This window comes from Copadichromis virginalis, linkage group LG20 (genome assembly GCF_057382275.1).
Source record: "Copadichromis virginalis isolate Kocher_CV1m ecotype Utaka linkage group LG20, C_Virginalis_male_GT1.1, whole genome shotgun sequence".
In the NCBI taxonomy this organism is placed as follows: Eukaryota; Metazoa; Chordata; class Actinopteri; order Cichliformes; family Cichlidae; genus Copadichromis; species Copadichromis virginalis.
Window position 1 is genome coordinate 8,394,674 of NC_140637.1, and position 24,952 is coordinate 8,419,625.

At 42.4% G+C, this 24,952-nt stretch overlaps 1 protein-coding gene across 2 annotated transcripts in view; it reads left to right on the top strand.

Moving 5' to 3' along the window:
* Window positions 1–24,952, top strand: part of sema3g (semaphorin 3G) — a 72,481-nt gene that overhangs the window by 41,233 nt on the left and 6,296 nt on the right. The window contains exons 5-15 of one of the 2 annotated variants that reach the window (XM_085442890.1): window positions 3,225–3,315; window positions 5,305–5,421; window positions 5,609–5,751; window positions 7,409–7,523; window positions 7,653–7,722; window positions 7,845–7,989; window positions 17,001–17,232; window positions 17,367–17,458; window positions 21,063–21,104; window positions 21,217–21,442; window positions 23,654–23,784. In XM_085442890.1, the coding sequence (XP_085299016.1) occupies window positions 3,225–3,315; window positions 5,305–5,421; window positions 5,609–5,751; window positions 7,409–7,523; window positions 7,653–7,722; window positions 7,845–7,989; window positions 17,001–17,232; window positions 17,367–17,458; window positions 21,063–21,104; window positions 21,217–21,442; window positions 23,654–23,784 (1,404 nt within the window). The remainder of the gene's footprint in view (window positions 1–3,224; window positions 3,316–5,304; window positions 5,422–5,608; window positions 5,752–7,408; window positions 7,524–7,652; window positions 7,723–7,844; window positions 7,990–17,000; window positions 17,233–17,366; window positions 17,459–21,062; window positions 21,105–21,216; window positions 21,443–23,653; window positions 23,785–24,952) is intronic. The other variant, XM_085442891.1, reaches the window with a different exon arrangement.

Sequence of the window (24,952 nt, forward strand, 5' to 3'; positions counted from 1 at the left end):
TGTAGTTGCTGTCAGCAATGAAAACGCACATATCCATATTACTGCTAACATTACTCACAAAATATTAGCCCCCTAAGTGGTCAAACCACCAAAACAGCTGGAACAGAAAACACCTGGATATACTGCTAATAGCAAAGTTGTGTTCACTGTCTTGTGAATCCCAGCACCTCATTTATAAGAAGGTGGGTCAGTCTTTAACATTGAATCTGTAGTCTCTCTTTTAGTCCGCTGATTAAGGGTGAACATTGTTTTCAGTATTAGTTTTAATTTAAAGGTTAAATAATCCGCTGGATGGAGGTTAATGAATAAACTAAATAAATGAAGTTTTCCGCATGTTAAATTACACAAATGGAAGTGTGTGCCTGTGTCAGTAGTCACTTGTCTTGCTGGTCTTGTAGCGGGGGTCCGATGTGTTTTGCTTGGCACAGCTGTGTGTAAAGTGGCCTGGATGTTTCTCTCTCCCTGTATCACGGCACTTCTGTGTATTTGTTTTGGCAAAGTATGGGCAAAGTGACTCTGACAGTCTAATCAGCTGAACAGGCAGCTGCGCCATTCCTTTGGATCACAATGAGATAACACAGACGCACACATGCAAACACCCCGAAAGCCGCACCGACTCGTATTTGCTGCACAAGTGCACAGCGGAAAGACTGCATATAGAAATGCAAAACACACACGCACACTCAAACACACACACACACACATATGTGCACACATGTGAGTGAAGAGGTGCCGAAAGGATAAGGATGACTAATGAATGAGCTAAACGACCTGTGCATGCATGAGAGGAGACGAAGAGCAGAAAGCAGCTGGAAATGAGAAAAAATGCAACACAGAAAGAGTCAAAGTGGTGGAGGAAAGGGTTTACTGTATGACATAATGAACTAATTAAACAATACATTTACACAAAAGGTTCTGCTCTTTTGCTATAAAGTTATTGACATATGAAAGTTTTTGAATAAAAATTGTCACGGTGTGGATAAAATCTGGTCAAAATGACAAATGAAGCCCTCATAAATCCCGCTTGTGTAGTACTGGAAGAATTAAAGAGTTCTATTCTCATACAGGGCAAGACATGAATCAGATTACTTTTAACTTCTCCTCGTAATCTAAAAAACTGATGAAGTGTGAATTCTGTGCATATGCCTGCCCTTCAACACCTTTAAAAGTCATTCAAACCAAAAATCTACATGTAGATTAAATGAAAAAGTTTGTGCATTAAATTTGAAGTGTGAAGAAATTTGACGTGTCCGTGATATTTGGCACTTATTACTGCCCGGGTGACACACTGTGTGTGGGCGTATTTGCTGTCCACTGTGTTTCTTACAGTATTTTTATCAAGCCTACTTCAATGTCATCATCTCCCCTGTGATCTCTGCTCAGTCAAAGCCTCGCCCACCTTGTAACAATGCTCCATTGTTTATTACAGGAACAAAGACTGAGACGGACAAAGTTCACTGTAAGGACACTTAAATCAGTAACATGCACTTGCATTAAACCAGAGGTCCTACTGCTGCTCTTGTCACCTTCTATTCCCCTTTTTTTCCCTGGAAGTTGACTGCATTTGGAATTGATCACATGCAGGCGTCTCTGGCAAACACAGACTGGTACACTGGTGTCACTGAAGTGGAAATTCAAAGACAGAAAAACACAAGGCCTTTTGTCCACAATGACCCTTTTTTAAGTGGACACATCACACAATCCAAAGATACAGTATGGCCAGTATTTGTCAGGTGAACTTTACAAAAGGGTAAAGGACAAAGAAGCCTTCTGTGTGAGGCTTTTTTAATTGCTTCCTTACTCCGCTCTGCCAGAGTAAGAAAAGTAGAATTTAAATGCAGTTTCACGTAAAATGGACGTCAGCGGGGAATGTGAATTTATGTTAACTTGGCAGGCAAGAACTGGATTATAAAACCTAAAATATATTCTTCACCTGGACGCACTGAAGGACGAACCTGTAAAATCATGTCTCCATCCATTTCTATTCAGCATACTCAAATTATACTGCCAGGTTGGGGGGGGGGAATCACTTTACCTGTGTTTAGCTTTAATTTTGACAAAAGCACAGAAAGGTAAGTGACAGCTATGTAAGTGTGGCTCATTTTCAGCATGTCATGAAACCCCCAAAATCCCATCAAACCCCAGGTCATTTGCATCAAATGTGCTCCATCAGATACCTTGGGGTGTTGTCACGGTGCACACACGATGCTTTGCTTCTGCCTTTTTGGAGACAGGCTTTGATTTTGACTGAATTAACAGACTTTTTAGCCAAACAAAACAAAGGTAAGCAGTAAATCTGTAGTGGGTCAGATAACAACTTGATTTCATCACAAAGTTCAGCCATTGTCCCAACATGCAATATAGAGTGATGTCACATTCATACTTCCTACATTTTTCCAGCACAGACTGTTTTTGGAGTGAGTGAAGGAGCTGATGTGGCTGCAGACTCTTGTCGCCTTGTTTCAGACTATTGTTGGTGGTGCTGAAAACAGCAGTTGCTGTGCAGCAAGATATGCTGCTGTTATGAAAATAAATGAAATAGGAAAGGTTTGAATGAACATGGTGTACGGTTCAGTCTATCATCTGGCCACAGACTCAAAAAACTGTTTATATTTACATGTCATGAATTTGGCTGTATATTTTTGCTTGTTTTTTCCCTGCAGAGTATGTGTTGACTGAGATTTATGATCTCAGGATTGAAGCACTTTTTTTAAATTGTTGACAAAGTTTGTATTTTAAGTCGATTTAATAAGTGTTTTACGGACTCCCCCCCCACACACACACACACACACACACACACACACACTTATTACCCTCCTGGCTCTTCGAAATCCACAGCTCTGAGGAATAATCTGCACTGGGAACAGGGTGGGAAATTTCTCTGAACCCTGGCAACTGCTCTGATCCTGCATTTCCTCTTATCTCAGACAGCGCCGTCGGTCTCAGACAGTCGCCGGGTTCGCTGAAAGGACAAATAAATGTAACACCCGGTGAAACTAAAACCAGCCCATGGTCTCTTTTATTTGTGTCGACAATGGAACAGAGGGGAAGAACAATGGCCTTTCAGTTATTAAAAAATTAACCCTTTATACAAGATCCAATTTGCTCTGCTATGGAGACATACCTGCTGAGCTTTTCCTCAGAATCAGAAAAAATAAACACTGATACATTATATCAGCTATACTTAAGGAATTAAACACTAACTGAGTGTCTTCCTTCCCCAGCACGTGTTCACAATGGACCCTCTAAATGTGGAAAATGGAAGAGGAAGAGTTCCACATGACCCCAGCTTCCCCTTCGCCAGCACCTTCAGTGGTATGTCCCGTATTGTTTGGCCTACATTTCTAAACAGCTTCCTGAGTGGTTTATGAAGCCATATGGCGAGGGCACCCGTTTAAGATTCATTAGATGTTTTGTCGTACAGCAATAACGCTGACATATTCCAAACATTTAAAACACAGACTGCTCTGGCACGTGTCAATTCCCCTTTTCCTTTTCCTGTTTACTGTCTGCCTCTCTGCTGTCAGAGTAAAGGTAAACATGCCAAAAAAGAGAGAGTAGGTTAAAGACCCAGTAGGGGGTGTTCTAGCCGTCATCATTTTCCGTCAAAGGGGTTGCACAACAAAATATCAATTTCATAAGCCTCTGTGGCACAGCTGTTAATTCATTTGCCGCATCTGACTATTTAACCCCCCACCCCCCGGACAAGGTTGAAAAGTTCTGGGTGTTTCTCTCTAAATGTCACGAGGTATTTACTGGGGCTTGTGAAATAACGCTGATTTATGCCAATGACACACAATCCCAGGATCCACTAAGGGTGGAAATATATATAGTGTGTGTGTGCACGTATACATCCCTTTCTGGCTCCACAGCTGGGCGCTTTCAGCATCAGAATTCATCCCTCAGTGCACTGTAATTGGCAGGAAGACCGCAAATTAGAGCCAAATAGTAGTTTGGACATCTGCAGTGATACTGCAGCGGTCACATGCATACAGAAAAAGAGACACAAAAGCATTTGTCATAGAAATAGTAACAGATAAAGACGAAAGCATACTGTACATGCTGGTAGAGGCTCATAATTTGTTAAAGGTTTAGGATTCATCATCAATTTGAATGGTAAAATCTAAAAAATGCAGTCAGCAAATCTCCAGCTCCACTCTGGGTCAGCAAGGATGTGTTTGATGACAGACTGAATTCAGACTCTTGTTACGGGACTGAATTTGACTTTCAGTTTGTCTGCTGGCCTCAGTGATCATTAGTGGTCAAAACCACAAGGTTTTGTTATGCATGTTTTCTTCTTCGCCTTAAAGCTTCTTCTTTTGTGTCCCTAAAGCCATAACCAAATACTGAAAGAAAGAAACAACAAATACACATACAGAGCTTCGACCGACACTCTGCAGCCCTGGATGAGAAAGATAAAGAGAAACAGAGACGCTGAGAATGAAACAATAAAAACCTGATGAAAATCCTCTTCATCAGTTATCAACTCAATGATCTCTCCTCCTCAGTTTTAGGATCTTTTCCCAACATGCGCAAACCTCAATTCCCCACGACCTGTCAGCAAGCATTATGTTGTCCGTGCGTTTATATTTGCACGTTTAATTATGTCTTACCACATAGGTTTGACTGCATGGGTGTCTCGCTGTACGGTAAAAAAGTATCTGTGCATTTCTGATACCATTATCATGGCCAAATAAAATAAGAAGAATTAATTTTCACTTTCCACAAGGTCACATGAGAACAGTCTGTCACCAGATTGAGTTTCTACACCAGCTGGGAAAAATTAAAAACAGTTGTGTTTTTGAAAACAACCCAGCTTCACTATGAAAAACTCACTCTTATAATTCTTCATTATGTGATAGTTGCAGTGGGTTGTTTTATAGGCATTTGGGGTCGCTATCTTGTCTTGTGACCGATAACCTCCAACAGCTGAGGATTTCCCAAAATATATTGTGAAAAATGTGCTGGAAGAGGGATTTTGTTATTTATCTCCATTTGCAAGAATTTTCAGAGTGGCTGAAAGTTAAAGTTGGTCCACTACTGATGGTCTCAGTGGAGGATGCTTAAGTTTCAAATTACACTCCCTGTGTGTTCTGTGTTGGGTTTGTTCATTTTCTTCTTTCCTGTCCTGCATCTATATTCTTCATTTAACTAAACCTCAAACTCACCCATTATTTTTGGCTGCCTTTCCTTTTTTATTTACTAATTACCCTCTTTTTACATACTTGCAACCATTTTCTGTAAACTCTCCTCTTCTCATCATCTTTTTCCCCCTTCTTTTAAACATTTCCTGTCTCTCTGTAGGTGGGGAGCTGTATACAGGACTGACAGCAGATTTCCTGGGAAGAGACTCTGTGATATTCAGAAGTATGGGTGGTCGCTCCACAATGAGGACAGAGACTGACCAGAAACTCCTTCATGGTAATGTTTCACTCTTTCCCGAGCGTTTCTACAATACAAGACAATGTTAAGTCAACAAGAAGTACAAACAAACAACAGCAAGTCTGTTAGAAATATGCAAAATTTTACTATAAAGATGCTGAAATAAAGATCAAAGTGATTTACTCATACTCCCACATGCGACTCTTTTCCATCTTCAACCTTGCAGATCCCAAGTTCATTGCAGCCCACCTCATCCCGGATAATGATGACAGAGACAATGATAAGGTGTATTTCTTCTTCACTGAGAAGGCCACAGAGGCTGGAGAAACAGAGGGGGCCATACACACACGAGTTGGACGAGTGTGTGCGGTAAGATGCTCCATAATGCTTTTTATATTTGATGTAAATCTTTCCTTTAAGGTTTAGAATTTAAATTGTAAAAGCCACATCAATTGAGCTCGTTGTGCACAGACCCAGGCTTTTCACTATGTGTGTGTTTATTATTAATCTCTGTCTCTCTTCCACGGTGGGTTTTTGCCCTATCTTCCTCCCCTCACCCTTAACCGGTTGTGGCAGATGGCCGCCACACCTTCAGCCTGGCTTTGCTGGAGGTTTCTTCCTGCTAACAGGGAGTTTTTCCTTCCCACTGTCATCAAGTGCTTGCTCATAGCGGGGACATTTAAATGTTGGGGTTTTCTATTGGTTATTATTGTACGGCCTTTACCTTAAAATATAAAGTGCTTTGTTGATGATATTTTAAGATATCTACAACTACACAAGAAACTGCATTATTAGAGGATTGAGCATTGATAAAATACATATAGCATCATGCATGTCACATCATAATGCCACAGAAAGACAGAGAAACAAAGTTTCATTAACTCAGGAGATCCACAAAAACTGATACTTACATATGCTGAAACACTGAAAGATGGTTTGTTGATAGCTGTGGATGAGAGAAGCCAGATGTTCAGGTGAGCTAGACATGCACTTCCTCGAGGCCATTCAAATATCCTGTCCCCGGAATGAGACATCTGTAGGGATATTTCACTTGAAGATGAGATTGCAAAGGAGCACCAGATGAGTCACGAAAGGTCTCATATTTTGAGTCATTGATAAGCTACAGAAACACTGAGCTAGATACTGTACAGCAAAAAGTTTGACTCAAGGGACTTTCTGAGTGTATGGCCACATACAGATGTCTGCAGAATTAATTTTCCAGGACAGAAGGTAATGGTTTTATGGGTTTATCCTCCTATTATGTCAGTCATAAACTACCTTGTGGAAAAGACAAATTTCTTTTGGGGCGATCAAATATTTACTTTCCCCAAGGTTGATCGTGAAATTTAGAAGTATATGAAATGTTTCTCCTTCCAAAATGCACACAGCTGTCAGATTTCCCAACAATGATCTCCATCTGCCCTACACGCTCCGTAACATTCTTTCACGCAATGATTTGCCTTATAAACCCATGTCTGTACTGTAACAGCACACGCAAATACAGGCATGCATAAAATATTACACACAAATACACACAAGCACAAAAACACGCACACAGCTGCTGGGGTTTCCATTGATTTTGATAGACTGTGTCAGTAAAGTTTGGATAAACCACTCAGGCAAAAACCCACTTAAACTTTCACCATCTAACTTTCTTTCTCCTTGTGTTCACCTTTTTCCATCTTTATTTTTTTCTTCCTCATACAAGTAGTATTTCCTTGTCAGGCCTCCAATTCTTTCCAAGACAAATGTCATCCACACTCCTATACTGATTTTTGCCAAAAAGCTTTTTACCAAAGCTGATCACCATTATACGCATTCACACATACACATAAACTGAAGAACTATGAGTAGATCTCTTGCTTGAAAATCCTTATTCGACGCTGAAGCTGAAACTCAGCACTTTCATCATCTTTCACTTCACATCCAGTGAGGTGGTGTAAAGAGCCAAAACAATGAATGATTTGTGTTTGGAAATAAATACGCAGCTGTGCTTTATAGATTGATTTTCTGTATCTTGAGCCAGAATGATGTCGGCGGTCAAAGAGTGCTGGTCAATAAGTGGAGCACCTTTATCAAAGCCAGACTTGTCTGTTCTGTACCAGGACCTCATGGAATCGATACTCACTTCAACCAACTTGGTGAGACACATTAAAGCACACACGCACACATAAGAATTTTCATATGATCCTGCACTTGGTTACAGTGTATCATATCTGCACATATTTATACTCCCACGCACACACTGACACTGTCTTTTGATAAAACAGAGGATGTTTTCCTGATGAGGACCAAGGATGAAAGGAACCCAGATGTCTATGCAATTTTTAGCACCATCAGGTAAACACGCATAGAGCTCAGCTTTAAAAATAATGTGCACTCAACATCTGTACGACTCAGTAACATGATTTTTGGATATGTTATATCCCAACACTGTACATTTTACATTCTCTTCTTTACAGTAATGTATTCCAGGGCTTTGCTGTGTGTGTTTACCGCATGACTGATATCAGAGAAGTTTTCAACGGACCTTTTGCACATAAAGAAGGTCCTGACTACCAATGGGGTGCTTATGAAGGCAGGGTTCCTTATCCAAGACCAGGCGTGGTGAGTGATTGCAATCCAAATGTATCATTTTTAACTTTTTTTTTTTTTTTTTTTTGCCTGTCCCGTTTGGCTCTTTTGCCATCAGAATTGTTGTCTAAAGGCAAAGAAAGATGCCCACCGGATTTACTTTACCAAATTGACCATCCCAGCCTTGCCGTAATGGTCCATTTGATTCACCTTTTATTGTTCATTTTATTTTCATTTACTGAATACGGGACATTTTTAACTTTAAAGTTACTTGAGCATTGTTGCTGCCCAGCATTAACCATCCCAGTGACCCTGCTGTGCTTCCCAAAAACATAATACATGTTATTGATGCCAACATTATGAGCAAACACTCATAACTTCTAATGAAATTCAGAATCTGTCTCTATAATCTGCATAACTAGTGTTGGCAAACCAACTGCAAAGACTTTCTGAATGCAGACACCTCACTTAATTGTTATTGTCAGGTGTGCTTAGGTCTTCATTTTGGTTTTTTTTTTAGAATCACCCATTCTTAATGTTGTTATTCACACTGAGTGCATAATTTCAATGGCCGAATTTGCGAACCAAGAAAGATTTTTCTGATTTTTCATATCCAAATAAACAGATCAGACAACTCAGACCACTGCATTTGGCAGCAAGCTATTAAATATACAAATATTAAAATCATAGTATTTTACCCCATCCAGGTCAATTAGTTTGGGTCAAATGAGTCAATGACTCCTCTGCCTCCTCAGATGACATCCCATCTCTGCCAGCAACAGTTCAAACTGCCCCAATAACACTTCAGTCGTGATACACCTTCAACTCTGAGATCAAACCTTAAAATTTCCCCTGTTGCTGACTTCTTGTGAGAATTGGATGAAGCCATGAATGGATTAACGTACATCCATTCATGGCTTATATATATATATATGTATATATATGTATGTATGTATATATATATATATATATGTATGTATGTATGTATGTATGTATGTATGTATGTATATATATATATATATATATATATATATAAACAAAAAAAAACACCCAGCACGCCCCTGCGGGCGGTTTATCCTTCAAGCTCGGGTCCTCTACCAGAGGCCTGGGAGCTTGAGGGTCCTGCGCAGTATCTTAGCTGTTCCCAGGACTGCGCTCTTCTGGACAGAGATTTCCGATGTTGTTCCCGGGATCTGCTGGAGCCACTCGCCTAGCTTGGGAGTCACCGCACCTAGTGCTCCGATTACCACGGGGACCACCGTTACCTTCACCCTCCACATCCTCTCGAGCTCTTCTCTGAGCCCTTGGTATTTCTCCAGCTTCTCGTGTTCCTTCTTCCTGATATTGCTGTCATTCGGAACCGCTACATCGATCACTACGGCCGCCTTCTTCTGTTTGTCTACCACCACTATGTCCGGTTGGTTAGCCACCACCATTTTGTCCGTCTGTATCTGGAAGTCCCACAGGATCTTAGCTCGGTCATTCTCCACCACCCTTGGGGGCATCTCCCATTTTGACCTCGGGACTTCCAGGTTGTACTCAGCACAGATGTTCCTGTACACTATGCCGGCCACTTGGTTATGGCGTTCCATGTATGCCTTGCCTGCTAGCATCTTGCACCCTGCTGTTATGTGCTGGATTGTCTCTGGGGCATCTTTACACAGCCTGCACCTGGGGTCTTGCCTGGTGTGATAGACCCCAGCCTCTATGGATCTTGTGCTCAGAGCTTGTTCTTGTGCTGCCATGATTAGTGCCTCTGTGCTGTCTTTCAGTCCAGCTTTGTCCAGCCACTGGTAGGATTTCTGGATATCAGCCACCTCCTCTATCTGCCGGTGGTACATACCGTGCAGGGGCCTGTCCTTCCATGATGGTTCCTCGTCTCCCTCCTCTTTCTTGGGTTTCTGCTGCCTGAGGTATTCACTGAGCACTCGGTCAGTTGGGGCCATCTTCCCAATGTATTCTTGGATGTTCCTTGTCTCATCCTGGACTGTGGTGCTGACACTCACCAGTCCCCGGCCCCCTTCCTTCCGCTTAGCGTACAGCCTCAGGGTGCTGGACTTGGGGTGAAACCCTCCATGCATGGTAAGGAGCTTTCTTGTCTTTATGTCAGTGGTTTCTATCTCCTCCTTTGGCCAGCTTATTACCCCAGCAGGGTATCTGATCACGGGCAGGGCGTATGTGTTGATGGCCCGGATCTTGTTCTTACCATTCAGCTGACTCCTCAGGACTTGCCTGACCCTCTGCAGGTACTTGGTGGTTGCAGCCTTTCTAGCGGCCTCTTCATGGTTCCCATTTGCCTGCGGGATCCCCAGGTACTTGTAACTGTCCTCTATGTCTGCAATGTTGCCTTCTGGTAGTTCAATCCCCTCAGTTCTGACTACCTTCCCTCTCTTTGTTACCATCCGACTACACTTCTCCAGTCCGAACGACATTCCAATGTCATTGCTGTATAGCCTGGTAGTGTGGATCAGTGAATCGATGTCTCGTTCACTCTTGGCATACAGCTTGATGTCATCCATGTACAGGAGGTGGCTGACAACTGCTCCGTTCCGTAGTCGGTATCCGTAGCCAGTCTTGTTAATGATCTCACTGAGGGGGTTCAGGCCTATGCAGAACAGCAGTGGGGACAGAGCATCTCCTTGGTAGATCCCGCACTTGATGGTAACTTGTGCTATGGGCTTGGAGTTGGCCTCTAGTGTTGTACGCCACATCCCCATTGAGTTCCTGATGAAGGCTCTTAGGGTCCCATTGATCTTGTACAATTCTAGGCATTCCAGTATCCAGCTGTGGGGTATTGAGTCATAGGCCTTCTTGTAATCAATCCAGGCAGTGCACAGGTTGGTCAGTCTGGTCTTGCAGTCTCGGCTGATTGTTCTGTCTACCAGTAGCTGGTGTTTTGCACCTCTGGTATTCTTGCCAATTCCTTTCTGTGTCCCGCTCATGTATTGACCCATGTGCCTGTTCATCTTAGCCGATATGATACCTGACAGGAGCTTCCATGTAGTACTGAGGCAGGTTATTGGTCGGTAGTTGGAGGGGACCGGTCCCTTCTTGGGGTCCTTGGGGATCAGGACCGTCCGGCCTGCAGTTAGCCATTCCGGGTGTCTTTCGTTAACTAGCAGCTGGTTCATTTGTGCTGCCAGACGCTCGTGGAGTGCAGTCAGCTTCTTCAGCCAGTAGGTGTGAACCATGTCGGGCCCTGGTGCTGTCCAACTCTTCATACTGGAGACCCTTTCTTGGATATCTGCCACTGTGATGGTTACTGGACCCTGTTCAGGGAGGTCGCTGTGGTCTGCCCTCAGATCCTCTAGCCACTGAGCATTGCCGTTATGGGTTGCATCCTTCTCCCATATGCTCTTCCAGTATTGTTCTGTCTCCAGCCTTGGTGGTGCTGTTCTCTTATTGTTCCCTTGCCACTGAGAGTACACCTTTGCTGGTTCTGTGGAGAACAGCTGGTTTATTCTCCTGCCTTCTATCTCTCTGGTGTACCTCCTCTATATATATATATATATATATATATATATATATATATATATATATATATATGTATATATATATATATATGTGTGTATGTATGTATGTATGTATGTATACATATATATATATATATATATATATATATATATATATATATATATATGTATGTATGTATGTATGTATGTATGTACAGTGGGGCAAAAAAGTATTTAGTCAGCCACCGATTGTGCAAGTTCCCCCACTTAAAATGATGACAGAGGTCAGTAATTTGCACCAGAGGTACACTTCAACTGTGAGAGACAGAATGTGGAAAAAAAAAATCCATGAATCCACATGGTAGGATTTGTAAAGAATTTATTCGTAAATCAGGGTGGAAAATAAGTATTTGGTCAATAACAAAAATACAACTCATTACTTTGTAACATAACCTTTGTTGGCAATAACAGAGGTCAAACGTTTACTATAGGTCTTTACCAGGTTTGCACACACAGTAGCTGGTATTTTGGCCCATTCCTCCATGCAGATCTTCTCGAGAGCAGTGATGTTTTGGGGCTGTCGCCGAGCAACACGGACTTTCAACTCCCGCCACAGATTTTCTATGGGGTTGAGGTCTGGAGACTGGCTAGGCCACTCCAGGACTTTCAAATGCTTCTTACGGAGCCACTCCTTTGTTGCCCGGGCGGTGTGTTTTGGATCATTGTCATGTTGGAAGACCCAGCCTCGTTTCATCTTCAAAGTTCTCACTGATGGAAGGAGGTTTTGGCTCAAAATCTCACGATACATGGCCCCATTCATTCTGTCCTTAACACGGATCAGTCGTCCTGTCCCCTTGGCAGAAAAACAGCCCCATAGCATGATGTTTCCACCCCCATGCTTCACAGTAAGTATGGTGTTCTTGGGATGCAACTCAGTATTCTTCTTCCTCCAAACACGACGAGTTGAGTTTATACCAAAAAGTTCTACTTTGGTTTCATCTGACCACATGACATTCTCCCAATCCTCTGCTGTATCATCCATGTGCTCTCTGGCAAACTTCAGACGGGCCTGGACATGCACTGGCTTCAGCAGCGGAACACGTCTGGCACTGCGGGATTTGATTCCCTGCCGTTGTAGTGTGTTACTGATGGTGACCTTTGTTACTTTGGTCCCAGCTCTCTGCAGGTCATTCACCAGGTCCCCCCGTGTGGTCCTGGGATCTTTGCTCACCGTTCTCATGATCATTTTGACCCCACGGGATGAGATCTTGCGTGGAGCCCCAGATCGAGGGAGATTATCAGTGGTCTTGTATGTCTTCCATTTTCTGATGATTGCTCCCACAGTTGATTTTTTCACACCAAGCTGCTTGCCTATTGTAGATTCACTCTTCCCAGTCTGGTGCAGGTCTACAATACTTTTCCTGGTGTCCTTCGAAAGCTCTTTGGTCTTGGCCATGGTGGAGTTTGGAGTCTGACTGTTTGAGGCTGTGGACAGGTGTCTTTTATACAGATGATGAGTTCAAACAGGTGCCATTCATACAGGTAACGAGTGGGGGACAGAAAAGCTTCTTACAGAAGACGTTACAGGTCTGTGAGAGCCAGAGATTTTCCTTGTTTGAGGTGACCAAATACTTATTTTCCACCCTAATTTACGAATAAATTCTTTACAAATCCTACCATGTGAATTCATGGATTTTTTTTTTCACATTCTGTCTCTCACAGTTGAAGTGTACCTCTGGTGCAAATTACTGACCTCTGTCATCATTTTAAGTGGGGGAACTTGCACAATCGGTGGCTGACTAAATACTTTTTTGCCCCACTGTATATATATGTATATATACATATATATATATGTATATATACATATATATGTATATATACATATATATATATATGTATATATACATATATATATATATATGTATATATACATATATATATATGTATATATATATGTATATATATATGTATATGTATACGTATATATATATAAAAACTTTATATATAAACTTTACTAGTAATAGTAAAACTTGACTGTTGGTTAACTGACTTAACTGAAGCTTACTCATAACATTTGCAAATTACCTCCCGTACAGTAGCTGAAACATATCTGATTGTGGTTTGACACTTCAATTTTTTCTTTCATTACTTATTTAGCAAAAAAAAAAGAAAAAGGACTGCAATGGTGTGTATATATGTAATAACAGTTGCTCGGCTCCTGTGTGTACTGAATCCGAGGGGAAAGAGGAGCTATCACAACATTAAGAATGGGGTGTAGAAAGTTTCCGTGTCAGTAAACTAAACTACTGTATACGGCGGTGCAGCTGTGATGACTGTACGCAGTGCAGACCCTTCTTCTGGTTAACATCCTGACACTCAGCAGAGCTCTGTCAAGTTCTCCCAGCCACATCGCTGTAACTCAGTGTTGTTATACACACAAACACATGTGTAGGCAGCATCATTACCATAGCGAATGGGAGAGTATGGAGGCAGGAGGAAAATGAATTATGTGAGAACAGAGCAGACACCTCTGTGGTTTCTCCGCACTGGCTCTTTGATTAACAGGAATGTCTTGGCCTTAATCTGCGAGTAAGAGAAGGAAAAAGGAAATAGAGAAGGAGAAAGAAAATGGTGATGGCTCAGGGCAGACCGGAGGAGGCACAGATGGTGGGAAGAGTGAGGTTGCTTTTTTTTTCTGGTTTGATATTTGGCTGCAGTTAAAATTGTTACCCTCTCCTCTTAAACTCAGTTACAATAACCTACATTGTTCTTTTTCACTTGCACCGACAGAACATTAAAGTCCTTTTTATTTCCATGGATTTTTCATTGAAACAGATTTAAGCCTCGTCCTACCCATCATCGTCTCTTAAGTCACCTGTCAAAACATAAAAGAATGGAAAATGGAAGTTAATTTCAGATTTAGTTGATTTATCTGCTCAAGATATTTATCTTGGATTGAGATGTTCCTGTGTTTAAACTTCACCAGAATTGTTTCCAGCAGACCAAATGACGGGGGGATCTTTTTTATTACAGTTTTGCCAAAGCTGTAGAGGTAATCCTACCAAGGCACAGATATGGAATTTGATAGATTTATTAACCTTATGTTTTCTGAAATTTTTTTTTTTTTTTTTTGCCATCTTTACTGAAATTTTCATCACGAAAGCCTCAGATTTGATCTTGAACTTTATCTTAATTCTTAATCTTTACAGAACAGTGAAGTCAGATGGGATGAACCATACTTTCTGGCATTAAAGTTATATTCGTAATGCTTTAAATCAGCCCATATCTGCCCACACCAACCTATCTAGTATGAAGTATTGTTTTTGTTTTTCTTTTACCTTCGAGGTCAAAAAGGGGTGAAAATGCAGGTGATTCATTAGGATTTAAACTTACAAAACATATGCTTGACACGTGAACATATACAGTAATAGTATAAATTAATAGGTGCCTGTCAAACATACATCATTTCCTTCTCATTGTTTATTGTTGGGCTTTAAATGGAGACATAAGGCAGTTCAGCTGCAGCAGCAAAGTTTAGATAGGTCGAATATTAACTTGGGAACTTTTTCAGTTTAGGTTTTACTTGAAGTGCAAACAGATGAATGGAGACACATTAGTGAAGTTTCCTCTGCTGCACAAGCATTTAATGTTCAACGTGTAAGCTGAGCAGGTCGAAAACAGATGCATTTTAAGTACACTTATTTCTGTTCAGAAACCATGTTCAGGGTTACGTGTGAGGTCAATTTTACTGTACACAAATACCACCAGTTGATTTTGCTCCATATTTGAAATTGTGCTTGGAAGGTATGCTAGAACAATTTACAACAATGTCATGCATTCATATTTAAAACTGTATGATAAACATTTGAAGTTAGTGAGTTATTATTATTCTCTTTGAAGGGTTTAGCTTATACATTCCACATCTTCTGGAATAAATTATAACCAGTGTGATTTGGAAAGCATACTCAGAAAAATTATGCATCGATAGTTTGTGCATATTTGAGGGTAACCTCCCTGCACAGCTCAAATCCCCCCTCTGAAACTGGATCTATGCCATTCCAGAGCTATTGTGTGGATCAGTTACTGTTGTGATAAGCAGTAGTAATTAAATTCCCTCCATATGGAAGTGCAGTCTGGAAAGACAATTACACGCAATACAATATAACAATACCATACCTTCCATTATAATGTGATCAAATACGAAACTGGACTCTCATGAATCTGTTACGTTTAAGTTCATTAATCTCTATTTAATTTCTCTCCATTTCTCAACCTCAGTTTAAGATTTTTTGGCAAAACCGTTACTACTGCAACCTTTTTTGTTCTTTAAATGTCAAACTTGTCGTCAGCATAGAGAAGCCAAACTTCAAATAATCAGAGAATCTGATAGTCTATAGTCTTTATTCTGTGACGTAAAAAGCATTGAGGATACTGGTATCTCTACACATGTTTGTGTCATAATACCTCCAATTACCCTGAAACAAATGAAACTCAACTCAACCAGAAATGAAAACTCAACTGAATTGAGCAATCTGAACTGATGAAAAAACTGGTTGCAGCACTTGCACTTCAATAAAGTAACACTATTGAAACGAGCCAGTAAGTACTCTTTTGTTGTCTTTGGTGACCATTTGTATATTAAATCCAGACTGCAGTCTTGTGAACCTCTTTTCTTTATCTTGAAAGTAAAGACCTCTGTAAAGAAGAGGTCAAGCCGTACTTGCTTATTGTTGAAGTACTTGAACTTAATAAGAGCCACAGCAGGTTGCGTCATCCTTTAACTGTGACAGGAACGCCATCAAAGCTTAAGAGAAAACTAAACGAACTGACAGACTGAAGAAGGTAAATCAGCTTTGGAAGCGCAGAAAAAGCCGTTGCTTTTCAGTGGTTTTGACCACCAGCAGAGATGGAGGGGTCAAGTATTTGATGACTGGCATTTTCTCACCCATAAATCTAATGTAAAAGAGTTGCAATGAAGATTAATGAAACTGTCAGTGTGTGTCACAAAACCTTAAGCTGCTTCATGGAGAGCTGCAGATCTAAATCAAATAAACAAACCCAGAGACCATATAGGTCATATAAATGCTTTCATTTGGACTGTTTTCAGCACTATTAATTTTTTACAGAATCTCCTAGCACATTCATTTTCTCACTGTTACACTGACACAAATGACTAGATTTTTTTCTTTGTTTTTTGGCAAAAAAACTGCTACCACGCACATAAAGCTGCAACAGTGGTTCTGAACTTTCATCCAAAGTTTTCAGGCACAATAAAACTCTTAATGAGGGCTTTCTGAGAAGTTTTCTACACAATAATTAGCCCACAGTTGTTACCGAAAGCACACCCCCTGTATGCAAGAAAATGCTGGGAATTTAGAGTCAACGTGGAAAAGGCGAGAATTTAAATTTCTTCCTTCTGTCGTGATTCTGTTTGCCTGTCCATGTCTCCTTCCACTTTCTTCACTGCAAATGTGCCATCAGTTAGCCAAACAACAATTTTCTCTATGGACTGAATTTCAGCTATCGTCATTAGTTTTTCTCTCTTTTCCTTTGTTTCTCTATGTCTTTCTTATTTCCCTCATATCTCTCCAGTGCCCCAGTAAAATCATCAACCAACCTGGCAGGGAGTTTGGCAGCACAAAGGACTTCCCCGATTCAGTCCTGCAGTTTGCCCGCAGCCACCCGTTGATGTGGCGGCCGGTGTATCCAGCCCTTCGTCGCCCTGTGCTTGTAAAGGCCAACATTCCTTATAAGCTGAAACAAATAGTGGTGGATCGTGTTGAGGCGGAGGATGGGCAGTATGATGTTATGTTTATTGGCACAGGTAGGTGCATTTTTATTCCATAACTTTTAGGCATCCAGGTCCATTATAGCCATCCAAGCACAGTCACTGAATTATTGGAGCAGACAACACTATGTCTGTTCTGTAGCCCTTTAATTTTTCTGCTTCTCTTTCAGATATTGGCACAGTGTTGAAGGTCATTGCACTAAACAATGGAAACAGTCTAGAGACAGAGGAAGTCACACTAGAGGAGCTACAAGTCTTTAAAGTAAGGCTTATTCCATTGAGTCGGTTAAATATACACTCTGTGATAATGTACTGTAGGATTCATCCATATTCCAGAAACGTGTTATCATCAAGGTTCAAGGTTCAAGGGTTCAAGGTTCTTTATTATTTGTCACATGCATAGTTATACAAGTATAACACACAGTGAAATGTAGCCTGACACGCTCCTCGACATGTGCAAAAATTGGGGGGGGTGTAGAGGAAGAACATTATATATATATATATATATACACACACATAGTATATACACTGGGTGAATGTGCAGTAGTAGCAGCAAGCAGGTGAATTCTGTACATTAATATGAATAGATATCTGACTATTTTACAGGATAGACAATATAAACATATTTAAAATTAAAGGAATTGAAATGTACATTGTGCCTTGGTTTAGTGTCTGGAAGAGTCCTGACTCAGTCAATTATAGATGATGTGAGAGGGCGGGTGTGTGTGTTTAGGGCACGGATGGCTTGGGGATAGAAGCTCCTCTTGAGTCTCTCTGTCCTTGCCCGGAAGATGCGGAACCTTCTACCAGCTTGCAGAAGTTGGAACAGTTTGTTGCCAGGATGGGACGGGTCCTTCAGTATCTGCACTGCTCTAGTCCGGCATCTCCTGGTGTAGGTGTCCTGAAGCGGGGGGAGAGCAATCCTGCAGCAGCGTTCTGCTGTACGGATCACTCTCTGGAGAGCTTTTTGGTCCTTCACACAGCTGTTCCCGAACCACGATGTCATGTTCTGTGTGAGGATGCTCTCCACAGCGCCTGTATAGAAAATCCTGAGGATCTTTGGAGAGACCCTGAACTTCCTCAGTTGTCGTAGGTGATACAGGTGCTGCCTAGCCTTTTTGGTCTGGACCTGAATGTGGGCAGCCCATGTCAGGTCTGAGGAGATGTGGACACCAAGATACTTGAAGGACTGCACCCTCTCCACTGGAGCTCCATTGATGATAATGGGCTTGTAGTCTCTGTGCTGACCCCTTCTGAAGTCCACCACCAGCTCCTTGGTCTTGCTGACGTTCAGCTGGAGGTGGTTGTCCTGGCACCACGATGCCAGATTCTTCACTTCATCCATGTAGGCCGCCTCATCGTTGTTGGAGATGGCACCCAACACAACTGTGTCGTCAGCAAACTTCACAATGGTGTTGGAGCCATGGGTGGCCACACAGTCTGAAGTGTAGAGGGAGTAGAGCAGTGGCGAGAGGACACATCCCTGAGGTGCTCCTGTGTTGATGGTGATGCTGTTGGAGAAGCACCTGCCCACCCTCACCACCTGAGTTCTGCCAGTGAGGAAGTCCAACACCCATGCACACAGACGGCTGTTAAGTCCCAGATCCCTCAGCTTTGTGAACAGTCTGCAGGGCACTATTGTGTTAAACGCTGAACTGTAATCAACAAACAGCATTCGCACATAGTTACCCTGTTTCTTGTCCACGTGGCTGAGAGTGGTGTGTAGGACGTGGGCGATGGCATCCTCTGTGGATCTGTTGGATCTGTAGGCGAACTGCAGCGGATCTGTGGTGTCTGGGATGGAGGAGGAGATGATGTTCTTCAGCAGCCTCTCAAACACCTTCATTACTACCGAGGTCAGTGCAACTGGCCGGTAATCGTTCAGGGATGAGGGTTTGCTGTTCTTGGGCACAGGGACGATGGTGGATCTTTTGAAGCATGTGGGGACCACAGACTTCGCCAGGGACTCGTTGAAGATGTAAGTGAACACACCTGCTAGCTGGTCAGCACAGCAGCGCAGCAGACGGCCGGTGATGCCGTCTGGCCCCGCCGCTTTCCTTGTGTTCACTCTCCTCAGTGCCGCTCGGACGTCATGCTCCGCGATGCTGGTCACCGGTCTCTCGCTGATGACGTCACTGTCCTCGGTAGTCAGGCGGTAGATAGCATTAGCCGCCTGGCTAACCTCGAAACAGGCGTAGAACCGATTCAGCTCGTTGGTGAATGCAGAATCGGCGTTGATCGGCGCAGTGTCCCTGGCTTTGTAGTCCGTAATGGTGCGTAGTCCGTGCCACATACTCCGTGTGTCGCCCTGGGGGAAGCGGGACTCCACACGTTCCCGGTACCTGCGTTTGGCATCTCTCACCGCGTGCCGCACGCCGTATGAGGCCGCTTTGTAGGCACTCATATCGCCAGTGGCGAGACCCGCGTTGTAGGAGGCGGTCCTGGCGTTTACTGCAGTGCGGATCGAGCTGTCCATCCACGGTTTCTGGTTTGGGAATGTGGTGACTCTCGCAGTGGGGATAATCTCCTCCGCTAGCATATTGACGAAGCATACTGCTACTTCCGTAAACTCGTTGATGTCGACTGCGCATGCTCTGAACATGTCCCAGTCTACGTCGTTGAGTGCGTCCTGTAGCGTAGCTTCTGATTGGGCAGTCCACCGTTTTACTTCCTTCGTGGTCACGTCTTCCCTCCGTATGCTTTGTTTATACTGGGGAATGAGGAAGATGGCGTTGTGGTCAGACTTCCCAAAAGCCGGGTGTGAGACAGCTTTGTAGCCCTGCTTGTATGGCGTGTAGCAGTGATCCAAACTCCGATCCCCTCTCGTTGGACACGAGACATGCTGGTAAAAGTTTGGCATGACTTGTCTGAGGTTCGCTTTGTTAAAGTCTCCTGCTACAATGAGGGCTGCGCCCGGGTCCTTGTTTTGAAGCGAGCTCAGCACATCATGTAATTCGGACAAAGCCATACCTGTGTCCGCTTGGGGTGGGATGTAGACCGCCGTGGCGATGACTGAGGTGAACTCACGGGGCAGATAGAAAGGGCGGCACTTACTGCTCAGGAACTCCAGATGTGGCGAGCAGCCGCTGGAGAGAGTAGAAATGCTCCTGGCATCACACCACTTTCTGTTTACCATGAAACATACTCCTCCACCTTTGGTTTTGTTCGACTCTGCCGTTCTGTCCGCGCGGAGCACAAAGAATGAATCCGACGGAGTTACGGCACGGTGGGGGTCAGCCATGTCTCCGTGAAGCACAGAATGTTGCAGTCCCTCATGTCACGTTGGAAGGTGACCCTTGCTCTTAGGTCATCGAGCTTGTTCTCCATGGATTGTACATTGGCCAGTAGGATACTGGGCAGTGGTGCGCGATGCGCCTGCTGTCTCAGTCTGTTCCTAATACCAGCGTGTTTTCCCCGGCGCTTCTTTGTTCTGCGCCTCGGATGAGCGGCCCGTCCTTTGTTGTTCTCCGCGCCGCGTAGAATCTCTGGCGGCCACGAAGGGTCAGGTTTAAAAGTGTCCAAGATTAGATGTGCAACCTTGGCACCGATGTTTACAAGTGATCCGCTGTCGTATACTATAAGACTAGAGGATTTTGGGATGTAAACCAGAGCAAAAAATAAGTAAAAAACAAGAAAAGTGGATAGTCGGAGCGGAGCGGTCAGGAAGGCGTCTGGACGTGGCCGCGCCATCTTGTCAGCATCTCGTTTACTTTATCTTTTAAGATTTATTTGCAGATGATAGTATGCAAGAATTGTGCAAAAAGCTGGTTCATAAATTGTAAAATCTATGATTCTGCTCTTCTATTTCAACCCTTCTTTAAGCCTCTAAGTGCAACAACAGAAGTTAATTATTTTCAACATTGCAGGTGCCAACTCCAATTACGTCACTGGATATATCTGTGAAAAGGGTGAGTTAATCCAACTGTAGCTGCTACTTTCAGTGCCTGCTTCTGTCAGTTGACATGCAGTGTTGTCTACATGATGCCTTACTTCCTTTTTTCTCCTCATAATTTCAAACAGCAAGCCTTGTATGCAAGCTCTCCACTAGGTGTGGCGCAGGTGAAGCTCCATCGCTGTGAAACTTACGGGAAAGCCTGTGCTGAATGCTGTCTTGCCAGAGACCCTTACTGTGCATGGGATGGATCGTCCTGTACGCGATTCATTCCCAACAGCAAACGACGCTACCGCAGACAGGACATCAGACATGGAAACCCTGCACTGCAGTGTGTGGATCAGAATCTCAGTGGTAAGCTTGGCTGTAACTCTGCCCCTTTCTTTGTTTCTTCTTTGTTGATTATGTGGGACTGGCCACAGTGACTTCTTGAAGTAACCACTGTAAGGCTTTTCTCTGAAAGTCAAACAATTGAATCATCTGTCACATACCCCTTCATTGACTGGGCTTCACTGAATCAAGTAGTCTTTGTTTTTGTCATCTAGTGTGCATTACAATCACTGGATAAACAAAAGCTTACTAAATTGATATTTTCATATTCTAGTAGGGCTAGCTGTCATGATTAAAAAAGGAACCCACATGACATCATGGACTAGTGGTTAACCAATCCATCATGGGAGAGCTGAAACCTGAGACGGAGTGGTTTTTAAACTATGTTAGCTACAACCGCGTCTTAACGAAGTGTAAGGTATGGCAATATTTCAGACTTTTGTAGGACAACCCAGAAAAACATTGAAGTTGCTGATCATTCCACATCAAAGTGGCAATCAGCTGAAAAATGCATGACCTCTTTTCACTGATTTTAAGAGATTTAGGAGTAGACAGGAAGGACACCAGTGAGATGTCAGTCTCCTGTATACTGCACATCTCTTTAGAAATCAAAGGCCGGCTTCTTTTAGTTTGAAAGAATAAATGAACGTGGCTGTGCCTGTCTGGGTCAGATTATGTTTGTGAGACTTCTTCCACAGGATGACAACCATAGCGATTACAGTAGGAGATCATTAAAACAGTGATTGAAGACCGCAGCTCAACCAAAATGATTCTTGGTCCAATGAATTTGATCTCATTGCCTTTGAAATGGTTGCTTTACCATGTCAGTGACCAGTCAGTTGCCATCTTCAAAGGAACTTTGGTGTAGCAATAAAATGAAAAGCTATCAGAGTCAGTCATCAAGCTGTTTGCATTAGTTGAAATGGTTAAATTGTCAGTTACATGTACTCTGATTAAATCTTGTTACCCTGCATAGAAATCAACATTAACTAGTCACATGCAGAGTCCAACCAGGAGCTGACAGATGTGAAACAAACATTTTATCTGTTTTCAAATGGAAAATTGGAAACTTTGCTTATAACTTTATAAGAATATAACCAGATAACAACTAGCTGAATCGAGTCGCCTACTGCAAAACAAATGAGTGGAGTCAGGTGAGTCAGTCTGCATCCCAGTGCAGACAGACTCACACTGGTTGCAACTTGCTGGCAATCTGTCTGTGTTTATAAATTGGACTGCAGTTATTTAAGAGTCCAGCCAGTCTAAGCTGGACTGTGATTGTTTGAAGACAGGTCCCACCAGGTAACCTGTACAATCAGCTTGTAAATTAAAGTGGTCATCTCAACTATTTGCAGTTGGTCTCTGACTACAAAAAATACTATACTATCTCAGGGTAAGCTGTCCTATTTTTACTCATGTGACTGAGACATATTTGCCAAGTATATGAGACAAAGGTTTTACAATATGTTAGTGCATGCAGAAAACAACCTAGGATTCATTTAAAACTAGTTCTCATAGTGTAAGCTTTGGGATTTGTGAAGTAGAAATATCAGCTAACATACTGAGTTCTTGGCAGAAAATGGCTGAGTTGATACTGGAGATCAGGGTGAGAAAATGTGAAGACAGACAAGAAAAAGGAATTACATCATTGAGAATTGGGATAGAAAGAGTGTGTTTTCTTACCTAAGGGCACACAATGTAAGGGAGTGCACAGATGAAAGATGCCTCCCTAACACCCACCTGGTGAACCAAAGTTTCTTTGTGCCCAAGTGTGAGGTTGTTTACATAAGTACTCAAGGGGCAGACGTCTTCAGATTCCATCTCTTCATTGTTTATGTGTAGTCACATGACAAACTCTTGACTAAGTCAGTCAGAGTTTTATTTTATTCACTATATTGTCTGTGACTACACACCTAATATTCAGGTCTTTATATTTATTTTTATATTCATTCTGTTAATGCTGTACAGTAGAAGGTGTCCTTGTGGAGAATGTAACCCGGATATAGGTAGTGGTACTTCCCTTCAAAGGTCTGGGCTCACATTGTCAGATAATGGTGAAGAGCTCAGTCATTCAGGAGGGAATGAATGTAGAGTCACTGTCCCCTGCCACAAAAGAAACCAGCTGAGATGATTAGACCCAGGACAGACTGAAGATGTTGGATGGATGGACGGATGGATGGTTGGATAGATTTCATTCTTTAATAAACTATTTGTCACTCTCTGTTTTAAAAAAAGAAGACCTTGATGTAACAGAAGACAGAGTGGTCTTTGGTACTGAGAACAACAGCACCTTCCTAGAGTGTGTTCCTCGCTCCCCACAAGCAACTGTCACCTGGCTGGTCCAACGTGATGACCACAAGGAAGAGGTAAGATTCCCAGTGAACAACATTCAGGTTAGAATCAACACAATAAAAGGCCTGTCGATGTCACTGCATCCAAAATAGGATGAAGGTGGGAAGGTTTTGGCAAACAGTCAAGGGGTGGTATAAAACTTCTGGCAAAGAATGTTCTGAGTAATTGCCTTTAAAAGTTAGACTTGAGTGTGAGTTTGGCACGTGGTTGATACAGTTGACAACCATTTGACATGTGGTTGAAATTAAGCAGCTGCATTTCAAAGCAAAATGCCCAATCATTCTCTCTCTCTTCCATAAACTGTGAATTCTCTGCAAAACTTGACCATATGCCACTGAAAGTGTCACTCACTGTCTGCTGGTCACTGAGACTTAAATACAGTCTTTTTTTCTTTTCTTTTTAAGTCAGAAAATTATGTTGCTCTGTATGCCCAAACCCACAGTAATCATTCAACTGTTTGAGGTCATGCTCCTCCAAGCTAAACTGAGTGTCGTGGTCAGCCATGCAAGTATTAAAGCATTACCACCCTTCTCCATTTCCCTGCAAATAAACATCTGGCTGCCACTCTATCTGACAAGGCTGCCATGTTTTTGTTGGCATCAAAGGATGGTTGAAAGATAGGATCTGACGGGGGAGTTGGGAGGTAGATGGAGGAAAATATAGAAATGAATAGGGTTGGCAGAGAGACTTTGGGTGGCAGTATGGAAAGATTAGAGAATGTGAGGAAAGAAAACGGAAGAAAAATAAAAAATAAAAACAGTGACTGATCCCATGATATATTTTTGATGTTGCAAACCAAGTTGAGAAAACAATACAAACAGTTCTCCCTTTCTCTTTTCTCATAATGTGAAGTGAAGACTGAAAGCTTTCTTGTCCCGATTTCTTTGTACTGTGTTTACACATTGTTGGGCAGTCTTCAGTGTTTAGTTCTTTAAAGAACAATGCCTCTGTGGTATTTGCGCTGAGAAACATGTGCTATTTAAGGTCAAATCCTGGTCAGAACTCCTTTAGGGACAGAAATCCTAAAACTTTAAACAGAAATCAAGAATTAACCAACCAACAAACAAATCTCTCTATATATAGCAATAAATTAAAAAGATAAATGTTAGGTTAAGGGTCTGATTGCAGTTATATATAAAGTGCCAGTTAACTTTTTCATGCTTTTTTGATTAGCACATGTAG